At 38.2% G+C, this 24,693-nt stretch overlaps 1 protein-coding gene across 4 annotated transcripts in view; it reads right to left on the reverse strand.

Moving 5' to 3' along the window:
- The window catches only part of CBLB (Cbl proto-oncogene B), a 196,357-nt gene extending 174,739 nt beyond the window's left edge, over positions 1 to 21,618 (reverse strand). The window contains exons 1-3 of one of the 4 annotated variants that reach the window (XM_058661828.1): positions 21,420 to 21,618; positions 19,984 to 20,166; positions 6,181 to 6,431 (exon numbers count right to left, since the gene is read on the reverse strand). In XM_058661828.1, coding sequence (XP_058517811.1) covers positions 6,181 to 6,431; positions 19,984 to 20,151 — 419 coding nt within the window. In that variant the 5' untranslated portion in view covers positions 20,152 to 20,166; positions 21,420 to 21,618. The other 3 variants (XM_004593216.4, XM_004593217.4, XM_058661826.1) reach the window with 3 other exon arrangements.
- Positions 21,619 to 24,693: the final 3,075 nt, after the last annotated feature.

Raw genomic sequence — 24,693 nt, forward strand, 5'->3', positions numbered from 1 at the left:
GAGTTAAACATCACTGTTTTCTGCATTTACTTTTCTCAGAATTACAGAACCACCAATGAGAAAATGTGGTATAAATACTAACAGTGCTTAAAACAACTCCAATAACCTGTGTGGTCCATCATTATTAAAACTACTGCTTAGAGGCTAATGTTGCAGCATAGTAAACAAAGCTGCCACAGGCACTGCTGGCATCCCAAATGGGCAATGGTCTGAGTAAGGGCTGCTCCACTTCTAAACCAGCTCCCTGCCCACATACCTGGTAAAGCAACAGAGGTTGGACCAAATCCTGGAGTCCTGCACCCACACACGAGACCCAAAAGATCACAGCTCCTGGCTTCAGACTTATGGCCTTTGGAAAATGGACTAACAGATGAAAGATACCGCCACTCTATTTCTATTTCTCTCTCTCTCTCTTTCTGTGTTTCCCTGTAACTCTGTTTAAAATGTTTAAAACCACAAATTAAAGGGCTGCTACAACAGCCCAACTGGTTAATTCTCTACTTCCCATCCCATGTCGGTGCCAGTTCCTATCCCAAATGCTCCAATTCCCATCCTGCTCCCTGCTTGTGGCCTTCCTTGGGATCCTGCACTCATGTGAGAGACCCATTTGAAGCTCCTGGCTCCTGCCTTCAGATCAACTCCACTCCGGCCATACGGCCATTTGGGGAGTGAACCAAAAGATGGAAGATATTTCTCTTTTGTCTCTCCTCTCTGTGGATCTGCCTTTCCAATGAAAATAGATAAATCTTTAAAAAAACAAATAAAAAATAAATTCACAAATTATACATATTCGCACAGGCTGACTGAAATTCCTATGAGAATCTTTAAAACTACAGATGACCACGGACTCAACATGCATTTGTATTTCCATAAAATTATGCATAGAAGTATAAAGTACCATATTACCCTTTATTCATTATTTTTGTAGTTACTACCCTTTGTAATTCAACTTTCAACTGAACTATGTATCTTTGTTATATCATTCCAAAATATTCTTGGTACACTATTAACACACCTAAATATTAACAAGCCAAGTTATCTATTATTATTATATAAAATGAAACATAGCTTATTAATGTGAGAGATTGTACATTCTCCTTTGTTCATTCAAATCAACAGAGAACAACTTGTTTGCCTAATGTTTCTGAATATCAAATAACAGCTATCCTCTTCTGCGATATGTTTTTATACTTTGAAACACTTTTGCATTACAACTTAATCAATGTATGTAAGACCATATGAAATGTGAACGCCATTCAGCCCTACACCACACAACATACACATACACACATCTCAATCTATGTACTGATTCGTTTTTAGTAACAATGGTGTAGCAAAAACAATCCGGATGCTGTGAAATGACACTGATAAGACAACATCTGTCTTTTGGATTTATTTTTAATGTCTATTCACAGATTGTCTATTACAGATTTATTATTTTTCCCATGTTTACTTCTGGTTTGCTTTCAGTGGCAGTAAAGCGGACTGTGGGAAGGCAAGATGGGAAGTAGTACCCCGCTCACAGAAATGGGGAAAACCTGAATATTATTAGGCCTGCATTTCTGGCTCTTCTAGGAAACACTCTCCATCACCACCAGGCCTTCCACAGGCCTCTGATTAATACATACTCTTCCAACAGTAGAATTATTTTACTAGTAAAATGGTCAGCTGAAAACAATGCCAAATAACAGAACAAAGACACCTTCCCCCAGTATACTTTCCAGCAGTAATTACTTCATTTTTCCTTCTGCCCCTGTGACTTTATGCAAAGTGACATACTGTGTTTCCTTTTCTCTGTGCTTCAAACTGTCTTCTGATCACTCCCCATACAATGACATGTGAACTTTCTCCCTACCAGAACTCACTCAATTTATCTACCCAAAATTGACAACTTAGAATGGTTTGGATACACAGTTGGAGAAGTATTTGAGTCAGTGTGAGGTCCAACTGTTTGTAGAGAACAACGAAAAACAGAAGGGAAAAAAAAAAAAAACCTTAGAAAGAGTGACACAAGAGAAGGTTTACAACGCAGGCATGCAGTTGCCTAATGCCTTTCTTCCCCTGGAAATCATTACTCTATGCATTCTCAAAGCAAGAGGCATTTCCTTCACTCTGGGTATCTTCTTAGTGAGTAAATCTAATTATAATGTCTCTCTCCTCTTCACACACAAGTTCTAAGCAACTAAATATGCATCGTCATTTATTTTTTAATTTTTCTACTAATTGGAATACTTGCTACATTTATGCAAAATTACTTTACAAGTCCAAGCCACTCATTCTTTCTCAACCAAAACAGTCAACGTTTCAGATATCACAGAATACCTAAACATTTTCCTCATTTACTACTACATTAAAAAAAACCCACAAAGAAGTTATTTCAACAGAACAGAAATGCAGGAAAACTTAAACATTTTGCTCTTTGTACTCATACAGCAATTTTCTTTAATAAAGTACAGAATCAGTGTAAGCAGCACTGGTTTAGTCAATGTATTCCAACCAACTACTTCTACTACCAATGTACTTCAATTTAAAGCTAATAATAATACCAAGATCCCTGATGACCTATTTGCAGGACCAAAGACTGTATTATCTTCAACAACTTGAGGTAGCTTCAATAATCAAGACGTCACATATATGCAGTGGAGTCATTTTACAGAACCTATACTACACTGTATAGCTATCATGAAAACACTTAGGAAGTTCTTTCACGTTCTACAGAGCAAACTGCCCCAGAGTTCCATGCCTAACAGTATACTTTAGGCTTAGAAATCTAATGTAACTTAGAAGCCAATGTGTAAAAAATATATTACTACTAGAGAAAATATAATGAAAGTATGTATTTTTATTACGGTGTACCAAGACGGGTATCACCAATTACAATTAGACATTTATCAGACTTAAATTGTGCAAAAACACAGCTGGCCAATACCCTACAGTTGGACACAGATGATATGCTGTACAACCAAATAAGTTCTGTTTTAAGATTGAATTTAGGAGATTGAATAAAATTTACTTTCAAATTTGCAACGCAGAAGAGAACATAAAGAAGGTAGCGAGGTGCCTCACTTGTGATAAGCCTGCATTAGTCCAGACTTAGGGACTCTTATTATTATCAGAACCAAAACGAATGCTAGTTTTCTGGGAAATGCTTCCTCACCAAAAGGCAAAATTAACTAAATGAAATAATCACAAAACATCTACCAAGTTACAATGTATTCATTTTCTATTGAAAATGTAAAGCAGAAATCTGCCACACCACATATTACTACACTGAAATAAAACTCGGTATGCACTCAAATCTTCATACTAAGAAGTCATACACCTTGTCAATGTCCTCATGGCCTAAAAAAAAAAAAACCTGAAAATTAATGAATGACCTAGTTGGATCAGGAGGAATTTCAGGCCTACTAAATTTAATTAGAATTATAAAGACATCTGTAAAGCAACTTAGTTTTACTACATCAATCGCAGAACTACAAAGTGGAATATATAGTTGTAACATCAACATGTCCGCTATTCTGGAAAAGTCTGTAAGACTAAATAATCACTATTACACTTTCCTACCTTACTTCTAGTAAATTAGGACAATCCAAATTCCAGCTGGGAGTTTCAGAGTTTTAGTGCCTTAAAATTAAATGGCAAGCAGAAGGTTCTCCATCTTTAAGAGCTATAAACTGTGGTTCAAAAACATTAAATGATAAGCTAAAAGTTATATTAACTGGTTAAACTTCTAGAAGTATGTTAGGATTTCTCATAAACATGATGGCTATTTATGCTCTGAATATTTGAGCAGTATTTACAAACAATTTTAGAATGTATACATGCCTGGTAAACTGAGTTTTCTATGCTATAACTTATGCTGGACTAAAGGTGGCTTGCTCTTCCTACCTGAAACAATGCTTTCCTAAGAGGCTTTCCTACATAGGAGGAAACTAAAATCCAGGGAAATGTATTAATCTAAAATTCAATATAACTACTACATTATGCCATTAAATGTCTAATGTCTAAATGTCTAATTACCTTATGAAATAGACTGTCAGCCAATATATTTATTCATTGAATACACTTAATAGAGTATATGCAATATATTCAAGGAATACAGTGTTATTCATGAATATTCTTATGAATATGTATTCATATTGCCACTGTCAATGAACAAACATGTTATATTTATTGAATATCTGAATATGTAGATTATATTTTTAGAATATAAACAGCTCATGAATGGAAAACTATCATCTTTGTTTTTTAAGACAGATCACGGTGCTTAATATTTATACAGCGAAATAACATTAACCAGTCTAAAACAAGAATCCCGGCTCTCAAATGCAGACTCAGCTGGTATTACTTCAAGCTGTGTTACTCCCCTCCAATTCCTACTTAACAAAGTATGGGGATAAAAGGTACATTGCCTATCCTGGTCTACAATCCTCACAGTCACTGTATGGAACACTAAATCTTAGTTTAGATGCGAAGCACCAAAACTTCCCATCCGTCACTGACGGGAATAAAAAATGGTATAATCATTTTGGAAGATAGTCCAGGACTTCCATACAAAGCTAAACCCGAGTACATCATGTAATCCAGCAACCATAGTCCTAGGTATTTACTCATACAAGCTGAAAGATTAAGTCCACACAAAACCTGCACCTGAGTATTTATAGCAGCTTTATACATAACTACCAAAAATGGAAGCAATTCAGATACACTTCACTATGTAAGAAGAATCTGTAGAACAATCATACAATGCAGTATTATAGATTAGCATTTGGAAACAAGTTATCAAAAGTGAAATTAGAATCTTAAATTTATATTGCAAAGTAAAAAATTTATTCGAAAAAGCTACAGATTATATGAATCCAGGTATGTAACAATGCAACAAGGACAAAACTATAGCAACAGTTAAAAACAGAAATAAATAAAATAATAGTTCAGGACTCCACTTCTCAGAAGGTGGTTCAAGAAGAAAAGAGTCCAATGCATTTTTAGGAGAGTGAAGCTATTTTATACAATACTGTAATGCATGTATGAACCACAGAATCAGGTAATACAAAGACTGAAGCCTAACAGTGACTTCGGTCAACAAAATATATTAACATCCTTATAACTGTTCATTTAAGATGGCAAATAAACAGTGGTCATGTATCTATGTACTTATCTGATTCAGGCTCTACAGAATACAGTAGCACTATTCATATACTGTAACAAATACAGTAAGATATTTCAACATGTGAATAGGTGAGATTTAAGCTGGAAAAGAAGAATTTGGAACTGTTTCTATGTGATTTTCTGTGATTTTAATGTTCGTATGGAGCTGGATAAGCCACAGCTTTCAACAGCAGCACCCCAAATGAGAAATGGTTTCGAGTCCTGTTGTTCTGCTTCAGATCCAGCTCCCTGCTAATGTGCCTGGGACTGCAGCTAAAGATGGCCCGGACACCTGGTTCCTACCATAGCTGTGAGAGCCCCAAATGAAGTTCCAAGCTCCTGGCTGCTGCCTGGCCTAGCTCTGGCTATTAAAAGTCATGGTGGGAGGAAGCCAGCAGGTTCCAGCTTTCTCTCTGTCTCTGTCTCACCTCTCTTTCCCTCCCTCTTTCTTTCTTTTTTTTTTTTTTTGCAATTTTGAATGACATTTTTAATATCAGTAGCCATATTCATATACTACCTTGCTTGATGTTAAGAATAAAGAAATTTTAACATTATTTTTTTCTGAAAATATGTCCTGATGAGTTTATCCAAAAAAGATTCTTAGCTCCAGTAATAATAGTAGTAATTTATCAAAAGTGTTGTTAATGCATCAACTTTTCTATGAGTGGGTAAGATTTCATTAACTGTAGATAGTATAGATTATTTTTTTATTTATTTATTATTTTTAATTCATTAATTACATTGTATTATGTGACACAGTTTCATATCCCTCCCTCTTTCAAACAAACAAATAAATAAGTAAATCTGCAAAGGGAGAAAAGCAAATCTAGAATAAATCATTTTAAAAATAACATTTTCCATGAACTAGTTACAGCCATCAAGAAATAATACATGAAAGAATTAAATAACTTGAAAAGTCAACACACAAAATGAGTAACATTTTCATGAAAATAATGGTGACATTTACTTTAACTATGAATCATTAATGACCTTAACACCGAGGGAAAAGAAAAGAGGCAGAAACATCCTCACCTGTCTTGTGACTGCTCTTCGTACATCCGCTCCTTCCCTTCTTTAAAGAGCCTGATTGCCCGTTTTGATTTTTTCATTAGACTGTCAATGTAGATTTTAAAATATTCATTCTCACTGAGTTGGGCAAGTTTCTGGTTGTCATCATATTTACTCAAGATAAGTCGCAAATGTTGGTATGTATCAGGCAAAATATCAAGAATATACGGTGGGCTGTTTTTCAACTGAAGTTTGGGATTTTGGCACAGTCTCACCTACAAACAAAGAAAAAAATAAAGTTGTTTATCTGAATTCCAATCCTTTCTTTCACAGAGGATAAAGAATTTATAAAATTTTATATTATCTCGTTATTTTCCATTATGGCCTTAAAGTACTACCTCCGATTTACAAAGAACTGGAAAGCAGTTAACACAGTTGAATCCTTTTTCTGTTTGGAATGTCCATACTCACTTTCAAATCACTAAAGTTTTAATTCTCTGTTCTAAAACATCCATCTGCACATAGATTACCAGAAGTCCAGGGAACTAATCACACTACACCACTGCCTGTATTTTCTCTTTAATAAAAATTAGGAAATGGACTCTTTCTGTTTGTTACTCCTCACATTTCAACATTATTTTACTATATCAAACTCAGAGTTTAATTAATGTTTTGATGTATTTTCCTTACCCTCAGGAGACTAATACAAAGAGGTATAATTTTAATAACTAAGTTATTAAGTAGTAAATGGGTATCAGGTCAGAACCAGCCTTTCAATTCCACCCCCACACAGTCTCCCATGCCTATGAACATGTGAGATCTAACGGTTCAGTCATACCGTCAGGTGCCAGCCAACCACTGGGGCGTTCAGGGCTGCCTGCAGAACTGAAAAAACCTTCTGCTAGCAATAATATTAATAATAATAATAATAGCAATAATTAAACTGCATCTATTTCTAATGTTTAGCATGAAACAGCCACAAAGCAAAAGCCTACCTCATTTAACCCTTCAACTTGGTTTTAAGGAATCATAAAATTAATTTTAATTTAATCACTTGGAACCATACTCTACAGCATACACAGTATGTATAAAAAGGTGGATATGGAAACAGCTTGGCAAAGAGCAGCCTCCTGCCCTGTAAGAACTTCATCCTTACTTTATTGTTCACAAAATTTTTAAGAGCAAGATATAGGCACAGAAATGGACATGCCTGCAGCATGATTAATGGGAAGTTGACTTGAAGACACACATAGCATAGATTTAGAGGAAGGTAACGTGAGGAATGCGGTCACTTCTGTAAATAGCAAAATCTTCATGGGCAGTTGCACTAAAAGTGAAATAAACCAGATACAGAACAAAAACTGCTATATGATCTTACACGTGGACCTAAAAACAGTAAGTCACATAAACAGACAAGAGAGGAGAAAGATGGTAAACTGGGGAAAGGGATGGAGAAAATGGGAAGAAGGTCAAAGGGTGCCAGTCCAGACTCCCACTACAAAGCACAAGCACTACAGCTAACAGCAATGGTGTATACACTGAAAATGCCCTCGCACAATTGGATTGAATTTTAAAAAGCAATAATGGAAGATAATGGAATATGCTAATTTAGGGTGCACTGCTTATGCATATCCAAATGCCTCAAATATGCAACATGCTTAATTTATTCAAAATTGATCGAAAGCCCTTTCCATACAATTTTTGCTGCAACCCATGTGTTTCGATATTTTGTTTTTATATTAATTTCTCCCAAATAGTTTATTTTCTCTTAGTAAATTCTTCATTGACTCGGAGATCATAGAGTAGCAACATTTTACCCAAGAAGCTTTTGTTTTGTTTTCATTTCTTCATCGATACATTGGTTATTCAGTAGCATGTTGTTTAACTCCATGTTGCTGTGATTTTCTTCTTTTAACTTGATTCCTTCATTCCTGTTGTTGAATCTGTTTCATGGCTTCTCGCTTGAGGGAAAATACAGTGACGGTGTATTGGAAACTATCATATCCAGATATGAAGATACAATGCAGTATGCATCTCTACTTCCAAATCAACAATGGACTCCAAATGAAACTGTTGGATATGTCTGGACTACCTGGCAATGTCTGTATCACCAATGTCATGCACATTGAATAACAGACTGATGGACGTATGACTGCTTACGAAGGACTATACTATTTTAATAATATGGGGAAGATCAGTTGGGAGTTGGCAATTTGGGGAGAGGGTAAGGAATTCCTAGACCCTATGAAATTGTACCACAAAATTTGAAAATGAATGACAAAATTAAAAGTTTAAATTAAAAAAATGATTGAACAAAGAAAATCTTTAAGGGTATTTTAAGTGCACACAGTACTAAAGGTTCAACTTAATCTGAAAATTCCAATGTGTCTTACAGGATCCAGCTCAGAAAACAGATAAGAATGACAGAACATGCATAAAATGTACAGTCAAAATTGACTCTAGAATATTTCACTGATACTTGCATATTTATCAGCTTTTACAAATTACAATATGTTGTGAAATTTTCTCTAAAAAATTGTTACCTAGTTTTTACATCTGCATTTTTCTTTATTATTTATCTCTAGAGTGATATCTCTTAAGGGTGAAGTTCCATAGAATACGGATCTCCCCTTAGACACTAATAACACTAGGGACCACAACACACAGTTGAACAACCCTAATTTCAAGTACAACAAACACAATGACTCAAACAACAAATGAAAAAACATACCCTCAGACTCAGGATCTCACTTGTTTTAAGCAGCCCTTAAAATTCACTCCCTCAAAAGCTCACAATAGCTAGCATTGGGTGAGGTGAAAGCCAGGAGACTAAGCAGAATTAACTCAGGTCATCTTCCACTGCCTTCTCAGATACACTGCAGACACAGTAGGCTGCGTCTCAACCCACTAAGCCACAATAAGGAACTCGCTCACTTCTGATATTAATCCAGGACTTCAGCATATCATTTTTCTCTTTCTATACAGTGCTTAAACAGAATTGTTAAGCACATAGTATATCATCAATAAATAAATGCATGAATTGCCTGCTTCTGAAGGAAAAAACACATAAACACATGAAATGTTACTAAAATAATTTGATTGCAGTTTCATTTGATTTTCATGATTGAATTCTATAAACAATCAGTTAATAATCCATAGGCATAGGTTTAATTTAAATGTAACAATATTATTTTGATCTCCAAAAAATTTACTGAAAATCCAAAATGGCATCTCCTCCATTAACTAAACCAAACCCTATGAAAGAATAGTTCAAACATCTGACAGACCCTTTCACATTTTTTATTTTTTGATACATGATATCATCAGAAGTTGATTCTACACTAAAGACAAATAAAATTCTAAACACGCCAAGGTTTTAACAAATACTGGTTGAAATAAAAAGGATGTAGCATTTCAGTTCTTTAAACCAAAAGATACAATTACAATTAAAAAGAAATTTCAAGGATATTTCCACTAATATCCTAAAATATGTACAATTTAATGCCACCAACATAAAAGCTGGTAAAACATATTACAGACTAATAAATTATTAACTTGTTGTTAGATGATCAAACAACTTCAAAATCATTTCCTCTGCTAGTCAATATTTGAACTGATAAATCCAAAACAAAATTCAGGTTTTTTTCAGATATTTGTAATAACTGTTCTTTCATAAAGTGCTCTCAACACTTTCAACAATTCACTATTTTCTTTAAGACTCATTTTTATTTATTTGAAGTGTGCAAAGAGAGAGAGAGAAAGCACACTAAATCTTCTATCTGCTAGTTCGCTCTCATGTATCTGCAACAGCCAGGCCTACATCAGGCTGAGCCAGAAGCCTGAAACTCCACTGAGTTGTGGGTGCCAGCGCACAGGTTAATGAGCCATCTTCCACTGCCTTCCAAGGTGCATTAGCAAAGAGATGGCTCAGAAGTGGAGCATCCAGAACTGGAAACAGTACCCACTTGGATTCAGGCATCACAGGCAGCGGGCTTAACAGTCTACAACAGGATGTTGGCCCAAAATTCACTGCTACTTCTGACTTGTTTTATAATAAAACTGTAAAATTCCATGTGGAAATTTAGTGCTGTGCTGGGTAAAATGATTTCAATAACTTTTATATCGCAAGTACTGAGTTTAGTGCTAGGAAGTTATAGATGATTAGACCACACTTTTTGTCTTAAGATGTCTGGCAACAGAGAACCATTCCCTATAATTAACTTATGTGCTAAATTATTCCTGCTCTAAGGGAATCTTAGTAAGGATCCCACTCAATCCATCCACTTCCAGATAAAGAAACTGAGAGCTACAAGATTAAGAGACGATTAAAAAAGCCTTAATCCCACACAAGAGTCTGCATCATCCCAATCTCCAACTGAACCACTTTTCAACTCTATTCAATTTAATTAGAATTAAGCAGATAATGAATAATCCCTTCTAAAGTCATTCTCATTTTTTTCGTTTTATTCCATTTGTGAATTTACGTGAACTCCAAGACCATTTATTAATTCAACAAATGTTTATGCCTCAGACAGTTTCATGCCTTGAAGAAGACATAAAGGAACAAATCATAGTCGTGCCCTCAAGGACTTGTGGAGTGAGAATGATAAGTGGTTAAGGAAAAAAATGACAGGAGAATTTAGGGTTGTGATGGAGGAAAATACAAAATGTTGGGGCGGGGGAGCAGCTCATTCATACCTATAGAATGAGAAGAAAAACATACCTGCACTTGTCAAAAGGAATATTCCACAGAAAAGGAAATGCGAAGACTTAAGAGGCCCCAAAGACTGAACTGCACTGAGAGAGGCAAAATAATCATTCCAGTAGGACCCAAGAGGAGTCCTTCCATTAAAACTGTACAGACACACAATACTGCTTTCTAAACTTGCATTTGGAAAGCGTGACCTGCAACGTAATGGGCCCGGCAGCATGGCCTAGCAGCTAAAGTCCTCGCCTTGAATGCCCCGGAATCCCATATGCGCACCGGTTCTAATCCCGGAAGCTCCACTTCCCATCCAGCTCCCTGCTTGTGGCCTGGGAAAGCAGTTGAGGACGGCCCAATGCTTTGGGACCCTGCACCCGCGCGGGAGACCCGGAAGAGGTTCCTGGTTCCTGGCTTCGGATCGGTGCAGCACCGGCTGTTGTGTTCACTTGGGGAGTGAATCATTGGACGGGAAATCTTCCTCTCTGTCTATCCTTCTCTCTGTATATCTGACTTTGCAATAAAAATAAATAAATCTTTTAAAAAACACATAAATTACTGCATGCCACTGGGTGTGCACAGCTCAGCAGTTTGATTACTATTAAGCCCTGTGAATCACCACAGCTCCTACCAAAAATGAATATCCCTACACCAATATCACAACTGCTGAACAGGTCAAATTCATTCCATTCAGTAAATATTTATTGAATGCCTGCCATGTGCAAGGAGCTACAAAAGAAAGCTACAAAAAGAAGAGCTGCTTTTCTAAAAACAGCATATTAAGTACAAATACCATGTTTGCTACAAGGTTCAAGTTTGATTCAAATGATTTACACCTCTTCTTGAAGTATCTGTTATTTCCTAGAATCAAAGTTTATCCCAATATAAAATAGCTTTCACAAGGAAAACCGTTGTAGTTATATTACATAATCATGATGTTGCAGCACCAATTGCAATTATAGTTTTTTGTTTATTAGGAATGTTACTATTATCTTTTGGACTGAAAGGAAAATATTTAGTACTGGTATCATGGCAAAAACTTCAATACAGCCACTAACTTGAAGAATTTTATAGTACCAACAAGGACCCTGGAAATCACCCAGATTAAGTTCCTCAATGTGATACATGAATTAGAAAATACGCTAACAGCACCTAGTTAGGATAACTGTTCAGATCCCTGAAGCATCAGACTGAAAATCAGGTACATTTTCCACACCAGAACAGGACAACTTTCATACTTACTTAATGTGTACAAAGGCACATATGCAGACTCTCTGGGTAATACAGTCTGCATTAATCCACATACATTCTTCAAAATGCTTAGTATATGCATAATATACAGATTTTAATAAATATGTGACTATACATTCATATACATAAATACACATATTCCAGCACATCAAAGACACAAATATAAAAAGGGAATGTACTATTACTATACAAAAATTTCCACAGAAACTAACTATTCTTAGAATATCCCTGCCTTAAATACAATCGCCAGCCAAAGGTACCAAAGAAATATTAGATTAACATTCCTGGGAAGTCAGGTTCAAGCCAGTCCCTGAAACATATGAAAGAAGTTGTAGCAAAATTAGTAACAATTTCAACATTAACAAAGCGTGCCTATACTATAAAAGACTTTCATTCTAAAGTACAACTCACTTTGTGGAGCATTCAGTTATATGAATCAAGTTACACAATCAAAAAAATCTGATTTTAAACAATAGTATGGAAATCCTAGTCCTGCTCCTATGAATGTCAGAACAGATCTCCTATAGCAGTTACAAAAAAGTGTGTCGTTATAATAAAAACCACGTAAGAGTTACTAGTGTTCTTTCTGTTCTAACTCAGCAAATAATTGAATGTATGAGTATAAAAATATAAAAATAAAATAATGGAAAACTATGTAATTTAGTCAAAACAAAGCTCATAAAGCTGGTTATATAAGTCTCGTATATTAATTGTGATACAGTTTGAAAAAAGCAGCCAATTCCTTCAGTTTTCACTGGCAATCTGATGTAAAGACAACTAATACATCAAGTAGCTGATTTAAAACATGAGCTGTGTATTCCTCTGTTTTCTATCGTTCCTCAAAATTACAATGCAACTTCCTTTAAGGTGAGTGTATTTTTTATCTTCCTCACTAGTATACCTCCATCACCTAACACAGGGCTTTCCTGCCACTGGATAGGCAATACACATTTGATAGAGGGGAGAATAAAGAGGAAAGAGAGAGAACAGGATAAGGATACAAATCTCTCACACTGAATATATTACAAATGTGTATCCACAGCTACACTGAATAATCCTACCTAAAATGCATACAAAACTGAAATAAGAATTTGACGGTACCAAATTCACAAAGGAAATGTCCTCTTAATTTACTTCCCATGGAAGGAGGGAAGCAGAGTATCATTCTATGAACAATGCATTGGGCTCACTTCATACTACGAATGTAGACGCTAGAATCAAGTAAATCACCAGTCTTCATCAGGTTTTTCCTTCAGGAAACCTCATTAAGTTACCACAGTTCTTATAAGAGGGAATATAGAATCTTCTGAACAGTGCCAAGAAATCAGTCACCACGCACTTCTAGTATTTCTTCCATAGTTTATACTCTATCACAACCAGGAAAAATCCCCCAAAGGCTTGCAAAGATATGAAAATTAGACTAGAAGTGCCAGCCACATGGCTGGGAATCGTGATTTTTTAAAAGTTCTTCTAGCTCATAAAGTTCTAAAAGTCTGCACTGCTTTGTACAAGAAGATAAGAAATGAAGCTAAACACAGGTCAGTATCATTTTCAGCTGACAAAGAACCTGTTGGCTTCTTCACACCCAGGACATTCTCAGGAAGACTTAGGCACAGGCGGTTCCAATATTTTAATGGGTAGAATATTAATAACTGTCTTCACTTCTATTTAAGATAGCACAAATAAGGATAATAATTATTTCAGTAGTAAAACATTAAGACTATAAAATGTAGCCACATATTTTAAGCATGCATTTTCTGCTAACAAGCGGAAAAAACAGTAATCTACAAATACATTTTTCTCTTTTTTTCCATTTCAAAAGATGTATTCATTTCTGTTGGAAAATCAGATTTACAGACAGCAGAAGAGACAGAGAAAAAGATCTGAGCTGAACCGAAGCCAGGAGTCTGGAGCTTCCTCTGGGTCTCCCACAGGCGTGCAGGGTCCAAAAGCCTTGGGTGGTCCTCAAGTCCTCAACTGCTTTCCCAGGCCACAAGCAGGGAGCTGGATGGGAAGTAGAGCTGCCGGATTAGAACCAGAGCTCATACGGGATCCTAGTGCTTGAGGCAAAGGATTAGCTGAGCGCCACTGTACCTGGCATGATCTGTATACTATTTTAATATAGGCCCATCACAAGTGAAAACTATTCTGCAAAGGTCAAGAGATTATCTAAAAGTTTAAGACACCATTTGGGATGCCTACATCCCACTTAGCAATATCTGGGTGCACCTTCCAGCTTTCCTCCCAATTTCAGCTTTCTGTTAATGTGCATCCTGAGAGGCAACAGATGAAGGCTTATCGGGTCCCTGCCATCCACATGGAAGACACAGACGGACATTCTGGCTCCTGACTTCAGCCTGCCCTATGTCCAGAGACTGCATGCTGAGAGGGAAACAGCACACAGAAGATTTCTTTCTACCTCTTTCTGCCTTTCAGATGGAAAAAAAAATTCTGAAATCATTAAAATCAATGACCTTCACCTTACTGGATTTTCTCCCTTTGGATTATGTCATACCAGAACTGGAAATACATTCTATCCGGGAAATCAGTATTCCCTAATTGTTTTTCCTATTTCTCTCATTAATGGCAAAATTCTCTCACCTTGTCTGTCATCTAAGTACATCCCTATACCCCCAAAATCTAATCCTCTTTTTTCTCTTAGCTCTCTGCTTTGTGATGACTTGAGATGAACACATCTACCAAATTCATACCTATCAAAGTCTCCTTGAACTGTACACACAATTTTCTGACTTCAATATCACTCCTGCTTGTTTGAAGTCAGCAAGTTCAAAAACAAACATCGTACACAAACCCCAAGCTTCCTCTTTCCCTTCCTAGGTTCCCTATCTCATTAAGGGCATCACTGCCTTTTGAATCAATCAGGCTTAAAACCTCAAGGTCACTTTCACTTCACCTTCTCCTTCATCCTCTAACTCTGAAAGGTCACCAAGGCCTGCGAGTTTACAATCCAATATGCCTCCCACACTCAAAACAACACTTGCTGCCTGTTATCAATGATGCACACCATTCTTTCATTATTTCTCAGACTATTCTAATTCATCTTCATAAGCATTACTGCTTTTACACTGATCACTTTTAATTCAACATACAAGTGTCCGAGAAAAATACAGTAAAGCACAGCCTTCAACATTTGTCTGCCCACCAAAGGGCTCAACAGAGCAGCAAAGGCCTCCTCTAACCATCTCTCACTCAATCCTCCCTCAACTGACAATCTCCCATTATCTCTTCACCCTAACATTTCCTCCACATCCCTAGAATCAGAGCTGCCTCTAAAGAGTCTGATTGCACCCCTTCCATTCCTCAGCCTATACAAGCTTTTCACTACTAGCAGGCAAAATTCACATGCGCCATGTACAGTATCATATCACTTAATTCATACCAAATTACAACATTTATTACATTCTACTATGTGACACTGTTACTTACAAATAAGCCTTTCTACTGTTGGGATTTAATAATGAATGACCAAGTCAACACACAGCACGTAAAATATTTTAAAAACAAAAATTTGATTCAAAATCTACACAGTAAAAAATTGTGTAAGACTTAAAATATTGCTGATGAAAGAAAGCTCCCATTACACAAGCAAACTTTAGAAAGTTCATTGCAAGTGAAATAAAATATGCTTATTTGTGAACAAAAAAAGAAATTGAAACCTGGGCATAAATTTTTTTTTCATAATACATGCTTTAATGAACATTCGGAAGCCTCCCCACATTTATATACATCATTTTTGCACCTAAATAAACTAACCTTTTCATTCCCTTTTCCATTAACTTTATTAAGTACCCCTGAATAAATGAAAGTAACTGTAGGATTTCCTTAAATTTTTTGTTATTTGGTTTAAAAGATATCTTACCCTAGAAGTAACAAGTGCCAAACTTCAGGATACTTCATTTGTTTCAACACAAATCCAATCTTTAATTCAGTACTAATTAAAATTGTCTTGACATTTTTAAAGTAGTATTTTTTTATCCAATTCCATGAGGGCCTATTATTCTGTTTAATCACAACAATTTCAACTAGAAAAAGAAACATGTGGAAAAGAACAACTGCAATAAATGATACTCTCAGTTTCAGGGGCCTCAGAAGGTGAGTGTCTCAAAACCAACAAATACGAACAAACGTAGTTCAAAACCGAAGTTGCACTCCATACAGAAATTTTTCAGAAACAAAAAGAATTTAATTTTCTAAAAATCTGTTCTTTTTGTAACAGTTGTATATGACCCAAGCTTTTTTGATTGAAAGACCTTTAACTGCATTATACTTACAATGATATTATAAAGTTAGTGAATGAATTATACTTCAAGCTTCACAAGTGTACTGAATGTACTTTAGGTAATAGGCAGGAAAGAGTTATTTGGCATCATCCTTTTTAAATGCTTTTAAAATTCTTTCAGTAATGTAAGTTCAACTAAATGACAAGGATAGCAAGACAAAAACATAGGCAGGTCCTCAACTTGCTTGCTCTTTACTGTCAGTTAATTATTTCCTAATGCCCTAAGCATCCATGTATACTCAGTACACTTTGCGTCTATTAGATGGTAGACTGTTTCTTCTCTTGGTGAAAACCACACTCAGGAACCTCACATCAATAAATTATCAACCTGACCACACTGATTAGCAGTCATTTCCTTACCCTCACCTCAGTATTTCCAAGAAGAACTTCAGAATGTTGTTCCTGAAATGCAACGTCCAACGTTAATTCACAGAGAGAACTTTGAGCAGTGGCAGAAGCACAAGGTGGGTGTTCTCTACTTTGCTTCCACTGTACTTTGGGTCTGCGTTCCAGCCCCTTCCATACTGTCTGGTCATCACCTATCTACACGCCTGGCTCCAAGGCTTTTCTCTGTGCTCCTTGACAGGTCAAAGGCAGTGTTACCTTTTGTCTAGTTACACATCTTCAGGATCAAGCACTTAGGAACATAGTAGTGCTTAGTAAATGCATTATTAAACTTATCCAGAAATCTTGTCCATTGCAACAGCTATGAAACATATTCCATACTTCATCATAACTATATCTGAGCCAAGATCTACGCTCACTAATAATAGTTCCATCATTGTATTGCTTGGGTCAGCCACTGACTTTTGACATAAACAGTTAGGCCAAAGGAAATCTGAGCGGAATGCCTAAGAATAGGCTACCATTCCATTTTTCAATATATGTGCTGCATTAACAGTAAAAAACATACTACATCTTAGACAGCACACACTAAGCAGTTACTCCCATACTCTCAGTGACACTGCAGAACCAGCCAGCTCCTCAAAATCGGAAGAAATAGTTGTTGCCGCTCTCAGTTTATCATTTTAAATCCTTGAGGCCATGCATGGTGAAATTACAAATATACCAGGTATTTCCTTTACATTTCCTTTATAGTCTAAGACTGCTTAATTATGTCCTGCAAAATAATTTATCCTGTAAGTAGTTAAGACATATTGAACTTGAAGATTTCATTCACCCTTTATCTGAGGATCTGTTTTGCCAAAAGGCTTCTAAAGAAAGCTATGCTTGGTACATACTTAACCCAGCCTTTTCCTTAACAATTACACTTGAAAGTAGTTATTTTCTGTTGTTCATAATTTAAACTGAGGCACTGCAATATTTTCAAAAACAGGGAATGTATCAAGGGGTTAACTTTTAGACTAACAACAAACTTTATGATGTAATCACCAGGACAGTGTTGATATTACAAACCACTTTCTTCACAACTGACAAGTAATAAAAGATAAACACATGGGGGATGCTGCTGCAAAAACCGACTTGGCCAACAGTAATTACCAACTCCTTTCCATTACTATATGATAGAGAAACAAACAGGCTGAACTCTTTTATAATAATTATGTGATTTTTCTCCACAAAGCCTACAGATGCACTGACAACACAGTCATTTCCATTACTGGACAAATACAGCAGACAAATAGGAAACACCAGAGCAACGCACCTTGCCAACTTCCACACCCACATCCCACTAAGTAGAGACTCTGCATGACAGACTTCTTTGTGAGTCAAGTTTCTCAACCAGAAAGTTTAAACCCAAACCTCCAAAAAGATTAATATGATAAATAATGGCAGAAGCTTAACTACCGAATAACCATCCATTTTACCATAACTCATGGTGAAATCATTAACAGTGGCTAAAACTTAGATTCATAGCAAATTATAGACCAAAATCATGTAGATTTTTAATGCTGCAAAAATAATGACTTTCTAATAACACTAACCATTTCCTTATATAAATTATTTTGATTTGAACTTCTAACACTGTCATAAAAGTAAAATGTTTGTCGACTCCAAGAGTGGGAATGGAAGGGAAGATCATCTCTGTAGAATCTGATCCATTTGTTGCCCAGCTATAGTGTAGATGCATTAAAGAAAAATTCTGAATTCCTTCTCTTAGCCCAACCTCAGAATTAGAAAAATGAGAATGGCCTTCAAGTTCATACTCTCCAGAAGGCAGAGAGCTAGTATTGTGCCTGCCAAACATACATACTTTTACAAATCACATACTCCTCATTCCTAAGTATCCAGTGCTGAACTCAAAACCTGACCCCAAGCAGCAGCTACAATGTTATGACACTATGACATCATTCTGTCTGCAGCACTTGAACATAACAATTTGAATAAACTGGCATAAGCTTAAATAGGTCACACTGAAGCCAAAAGCTAAGGAAGGATATTTATCTGGCAGAAATATGTTGGCCTTATACCACTGACCATGGAATATCAGGCCCATCATTTATCTCTTTGCTCTTTTCATAAAGATAAATGAAAGGAGTAAATCTTGTCACCTTCCTGTACTCTGCACACAGCAACAAGCTAAAGCAAAGGTGAACGCTACCATGTGTTCTCTTGGGGCCCTGGCCCATCTTTTACAGAACACTTGCCAAAACTTCCACTGCTACAGTTACACAAAGGCCAAGAAATTAGCCTCGACTACATTTATAATGAGCTCCAAATTTCAATGAAATAAAGCCACAAAACATTGCAAAGATTTACCAGTATATGCAAAATAGTGCCTACTTTTGCAAAGAACAGACTATACATTAATCACATTTATTTCATAACCGTCCTTGATATGGACAGCTACAGTTTTACAGTAGATCATTGGAAGGTACTCATGTTCCATTTTTAACTGGCCTCCTCTGAGTACTGGCAACCTGCTTGATTTCTTCTTGTGAAATTAGAATTAATCTGAAAGCAACATGTAGAAACCACAGAAGCTTCTGATAGTCTCAGCCCCAGCACCCCCAGCATAAATTTTCCTTTCACAATAAACAATGTGCAATCAAAAAGGTTTCCTGTTTCAAAATGGAATAGTAGATAAAAGACACTGTAGCTCTACTATCAACAATAAAGTTTTTTAATGAACATGAATTCTCTAACATGCAGGTGGAAACTCTGAAATACTATTTGCTTACTAAAGGGTGATGTGGTTCTTTCCCCTAGAAAATAGGGTCAGCATGAAACATGTGGTTGTTACGAGTGTTATATTTGAGACATTTCTTAAATGATTTGTCTGTCTTCTCCTATTATCTAAGGGCAACACCATCTCACATAAGCCAGGACAAATACTTCCAAACTACATGAGGGCCATACACCCAGAAAAAGCAACCAATGGTGAAAACTTTGCATATCTTGACTTATAAAGAACTCCGAACCTTGAAAAGTTAGGCAAAAGGTTAAATGGGGATCTAAATCCAACTTCTCAAAGCAGAGTGGAAGTAAGAAAACGTGGTTAACACAAACCCCAACACTGTTTCCAGAGCAATACTTAAATAATTAACAGACTGCGGAAATCTAGAGAAACCACATTCAGGGTGAAGAGGACCGGGCCGCACAGTGCTGAACTTACCACTTTGTCCATCAGCTTCCAAGTTTTCTCCACAGTCCTGCGATCTGCAGCCGCTTGCTTAGGGGGTCCCACGGCATCCTGAATGGCATCAATAATGCCCAAAATTCGTCCTTTCCGGGGGTTTCCTCCGCGACCGCCAGGGTTTCTGCCATTCATAGAATTTGCCATCTGGAATCTCAAGTCCTTTGAGAAGCAGATTCAAAAGAAGAAAAGTTAGTAGGGTAGGAAAATACCCAGTGGAAAACTGCACAGGCTAAGCTGCACTCGGCACTTCCCCCTCCAAAAGGAACAAGATCACAGTCCCAGACACAACTTATCGGTTAAGTGTGTACATTTAACACTCTCCATCTCCACATACAGTAAACTTTGGTGCAATGATGCTAGCCTGGTCTTCAGAACACTGAGTGAAAGATGCCTCCTCCTATTTCAAAGACTAAGGCTTAACTAACACCCAACTTGCAACAAAAAGACAACTTTAAATAGGTCTCCTCCTACTAGTTCCCAACACTGTTCTCCTGTCCGCCTTCATCGGAACTCAAAGTACTGGCACAACGGCAACCCCTACAATACATTTGGAAGTCTCACCGGGAAGCCTCCCTTTCACTCATCTGGGGCTCGCCAAGTTATATAAACATAAAGATTATTTTCCACTAGCAAAGAGGACACGTCTGTGATCCACAACGGCGTAGGAGATTAGATACCATCCCCTCCCCCGGTTAAAACTACCCAGGACGGTGCAGGAACATGCAGCTCCTGCTAACAACGCTGTAAGTACTTATTTCCCAAGAGCCAAAAGAAGCCCACAAACAGCCTGTTAGAAAAGAGAAGGTGGGAAAACTGACAAGAGCAGAATTCACTTCTCTGGGTGCCCGGAGGCTCAGCGGCGACAGCCCAGCCGGGGGCGAGCCCAAGCTTTGTTTCAGGACATCTGCGCCCCCTCCCCGCTCAGGCCCCGTCTCGGCCGCTCCATCGGCGGCCGGGGGAGGCCGGCAGACCAAGCGAGGACAAAGTGTTCCCTCGCGGCTGCAGCGCCCAGCGTCCAGCTGCGCGCCCGGCTGCCTCTCCATCCCAGCGGCGCCACTCCTGCCCTCCCTCGCCGCCTCCTCCTCCCTCGCGGCCCGCCCGGGTCCCGGTCTTTAAATACCCCAGTTGGCGCGGAGGACGGCGGCGGCAAGAGCAGCTGGAAGCCGGGGCTGTTCCCTGTCCGTCCGTGGCCCGTGCCTGGCTGCCCGCGAGGCTCCCCGGTGTCCCCCTTGGCTCCTAGCCTCTGGGCGCCGTGGCCGTCCCGACACGCGCCTGTGCGCGCGCCCCTCTCCACGCACACAGCCGGGGCGCTTGGGCAGGGAGTGTGTGACCACCCCCGTAGAACAGCACGCTCCCGAAGAGAGCAGCGGTCCGGAGCGCCGGCCACCGAGACGTGAGGACACGACAGTTACCGTCCAGACAAATCCACACGCGCGCTCCCCGCCCGCCCGACTCTCGGGGAGGCCCCAGGACGACGGCGCGGCACTAGCCGGAGGAGGACACCACTCGCTAGCCACCCCACCCCTGGGAGCATACACAGAGACCCAGCCGCGGGGCGGGGCCGGGGGCGGGGCCGCCGGCCTCTCCGCCAATCTCGCGCGACGGCGCACAGCCCGACAGCGGGCGGAGCCAATGGGCGGGCGTGGCCCGCCCTCCTCGCGCTACCGCCCCGTCCACGTCTTCCACAGTACACAATGGCCCCAAAGGAAGGTAGGCCCGCTCGCTGCGGGTCCCAGACCGAAGGGGACTCGGCGAGAAGAGCGCCTGGACTGCCCTAGGAACGAAAGTGGGAAAGGGAAAGGGAAGAAGAACTGAAAGGCACCTAGGAACTAACCAATAAAGGGCGGGCAGGTGGGCGTGAGCATAAGGAGCGGGAGCCCAAACTGACTGGAACTACAAGGCGGGACTTCCTGCTTCGCTCACCTTCCTCCTCTTTTGTTTCATAGCAACAGAGTAGTGGCTGGATGACTGGGTGTTGCTTCCCGACTCTGGGCGGTTCTGAGGCTGAAGAAATTCTTCTCCCTAGGGCTACCAAACTTTTACCTAGGATAGCGGCCAAACAGGTCTCAGAAGTTGGCTCTTTCGGCTGTACAGGAGCAGTCACGGAGCTTGAAAGAGTATAGACCTCATACTAGAGTAAGCTATAGGTAACCCTTGATTGCCAAAAGAAACTTCTTGAATTTCTGAGCGGTTGCCTTTTACTGTCACTTCTAGAGGAACTACAGCTCAGACAGGCTAATGGAAATGGTTGACAACGCTGGTCAAACGCCATCATTAATGAGGATTGGTACTATATGTCCTGCTTTTTGTGTTTTGTCTGAGTCACCTTCGCTTTGCTTAGAATTGTCTCTGTTTTTAAAAAGCAGCCTTTTGTACCTACCATTCTCTCCTAATAATGTTAATCCTTCTCCGTGTCCATATTAAAAGGCCCACATCTGGCTAATCTTAAATGGAAAAAGCTACTGTGTTGTGAGCTTTCTTTCAACAAGATCATGGATTAAATGAATGCTTTCTTTCTGTTGACTTTAAGCAGCCCCCCCCCCATTTAACATTTGTTCTGAATTTTTTACTTTGCAACTTTCCACTACAGTTGAGAAGTTTGAATAAGCTAGTCTGTTGCTTCCTAAATGTGGTATTTTGTATCATTTTTTAAATTGTATTCTAGTCTCTCTTTTTTTTCTTAACATGATAAAATATGTGGCAATGATCCCAACCACTCTCTAGCAAATAACCATTTCATTGATTATTACTGTTACAGATAACAGGTTCTTATGAGCATGCTCTGCTCCTAAATTCAGAGGGTTAGAATTGCATTTGTTGTAGCAGACAAAATATATTGTTTGCAACGAGTCAGGTGGTAACATGCAATTCAGGAAGTAATTTTGTTTCCTTGTCATTATTCATATGCCAATAATTTTAGTTCCTTGTGTTCACACTGTTTATCTACAAAAGAGCAGGCTTCTTCCCCCACCCATCCGTATCTCCCTTTCATAGGGCAATAGTAACTATATGTATTAGAGGGAGACTAGAAACGTGAAAAAAATCTTTCAAGGTCACCTTTTAAATAAATCAAAATACACAGAAACTATATATAGAAGATTTGCAGCATGTTATAACCTAGCGTTTTTAACAGAAACATGTTAGTCATTCATATCTGAGCAATGTGGAATAAATACATGTTACAGCATGTGCTGTCTCCATTTTTTGTAACAGAAAGAAATATTAATAAGCAACTGATATTCCTATGTATTAAGCATATCAAAATGAATCATAATTTTTACCTGTTTTTTTGATGTATTGTTATATATGTGTATGTGTTTTGTATCGTTTTTTATATGCAAATACCTTGAAGCTTGTACAGTTTCATTCTCTAATACTTTTGTCAAAAACATCTAGGCACCAAGTTCTGTTTTGGTGTTATAGGGAACCCAGTTGAGCACAAATTAGGATTAAGAGTTTAGTTAAGTGTGATGAACTAATGGCACAAGGCCCTACCTGTGAGCTATTAGCAAGAACAGGAATGCCTGGGGTGAAAACTTCATAATGCAGGTTCCTTCAATGGAGACACCAAAGATAGTGTACAATGAAACAATCCATGCTGAGGCACTATTAGTAGAGCGTGAACACTCTGGGTTGATATGAGGTGGTGGTTCCTCATCCCTGGGTACTGGGATGTGTGGAAAGTCATGAGTGGCTTCCCCCTTTGTCTCTCCCCTTCTCCCAGGAAAAACAAGAAATAGCAAATTTGGAAGCAATGAGTTCACCCAATTTTCCCTACGCCTCAATCCTTCTCACCCTAATCAACCATGTAATCATTGCTAAAAAATAAAATGCATATAAGAAATACTCTGATACTCAGTCATAAGCAATAGTACTTTAAGCTAAGAAAAGCTAGGATAAGAAATGATCTCCTCATCTCTACAGAGCAAGTGAATCTCCAGCATGGTACAAAGTAAATTCAGCATAATTTGAAAGGATGAATATTTGTAACCAAGCCAAAACTTGCTCATGACTTCCTTACTGGAGCAGTGTTCTACTGCAAGCTTCTGAAGAGTAAAACAGTGAGAGTCCTACATAAGACATCTTGCATTGCCAACTTGGCCAGTAAGTGAACCATGTGAGCAAACAAATCATTCGCAAATTTGAGAGCCCCCTCTGAACTCCTAGTAACTACTGGGAGACTCCATGGCAAGCATACTTAAGAAATTTTATATAGGCACCAGTGAACCCTTGTAATATTTGGCATTGATGTGCATACAACAACCCAGTGTGATATAAGAAAGTGCAGATTATATTACTGACTTTAAACACAGTAAATTTTAAAAGATAAAGAAAAAAGAAAACAAGATGATTCTTTGGACAGCAATATTGTACCATGATTTATTTCATTTTTCTTTTCCTCTACTCTGTCCAACTGTACAAAGGACCCCAGTGATATTGGACGTGAGTTGATTTAATAACAAAGTTTTCCCACAATTTATTTGGCCCCAGAAAGCTAAAATTTGTTTACTGAATGAGTGAATTCACTGTGTAAGGAAATATGAACCTGCTCCTGTTTCTGCATAGTGCTGAATTCATTTCATTCACAACTACAAGTGAGATTTTACTTTTCCTACAATAAGTCTGCATGTAAGTCATGCCAGGAAGATTTACAATGTCCGTTCTAACACACACACACACACACAC

This window comes from Ochotona princeps, chromosome 3 (genome assembly GCF_030435755.1).
Source record: "Ochotona princeps isolate mOchPri1 chromosome 3, mOchPri1.hap1, whole genome shotgun sequence".
In the NCBI taxonomy this organism is placed as follows: domain Eukaryota; kingdom Metazoa; phylum Chordata; class Mammalia; order Lagomorpha; family Ochotonidae; genus Ochotona; species Ochotona princeps.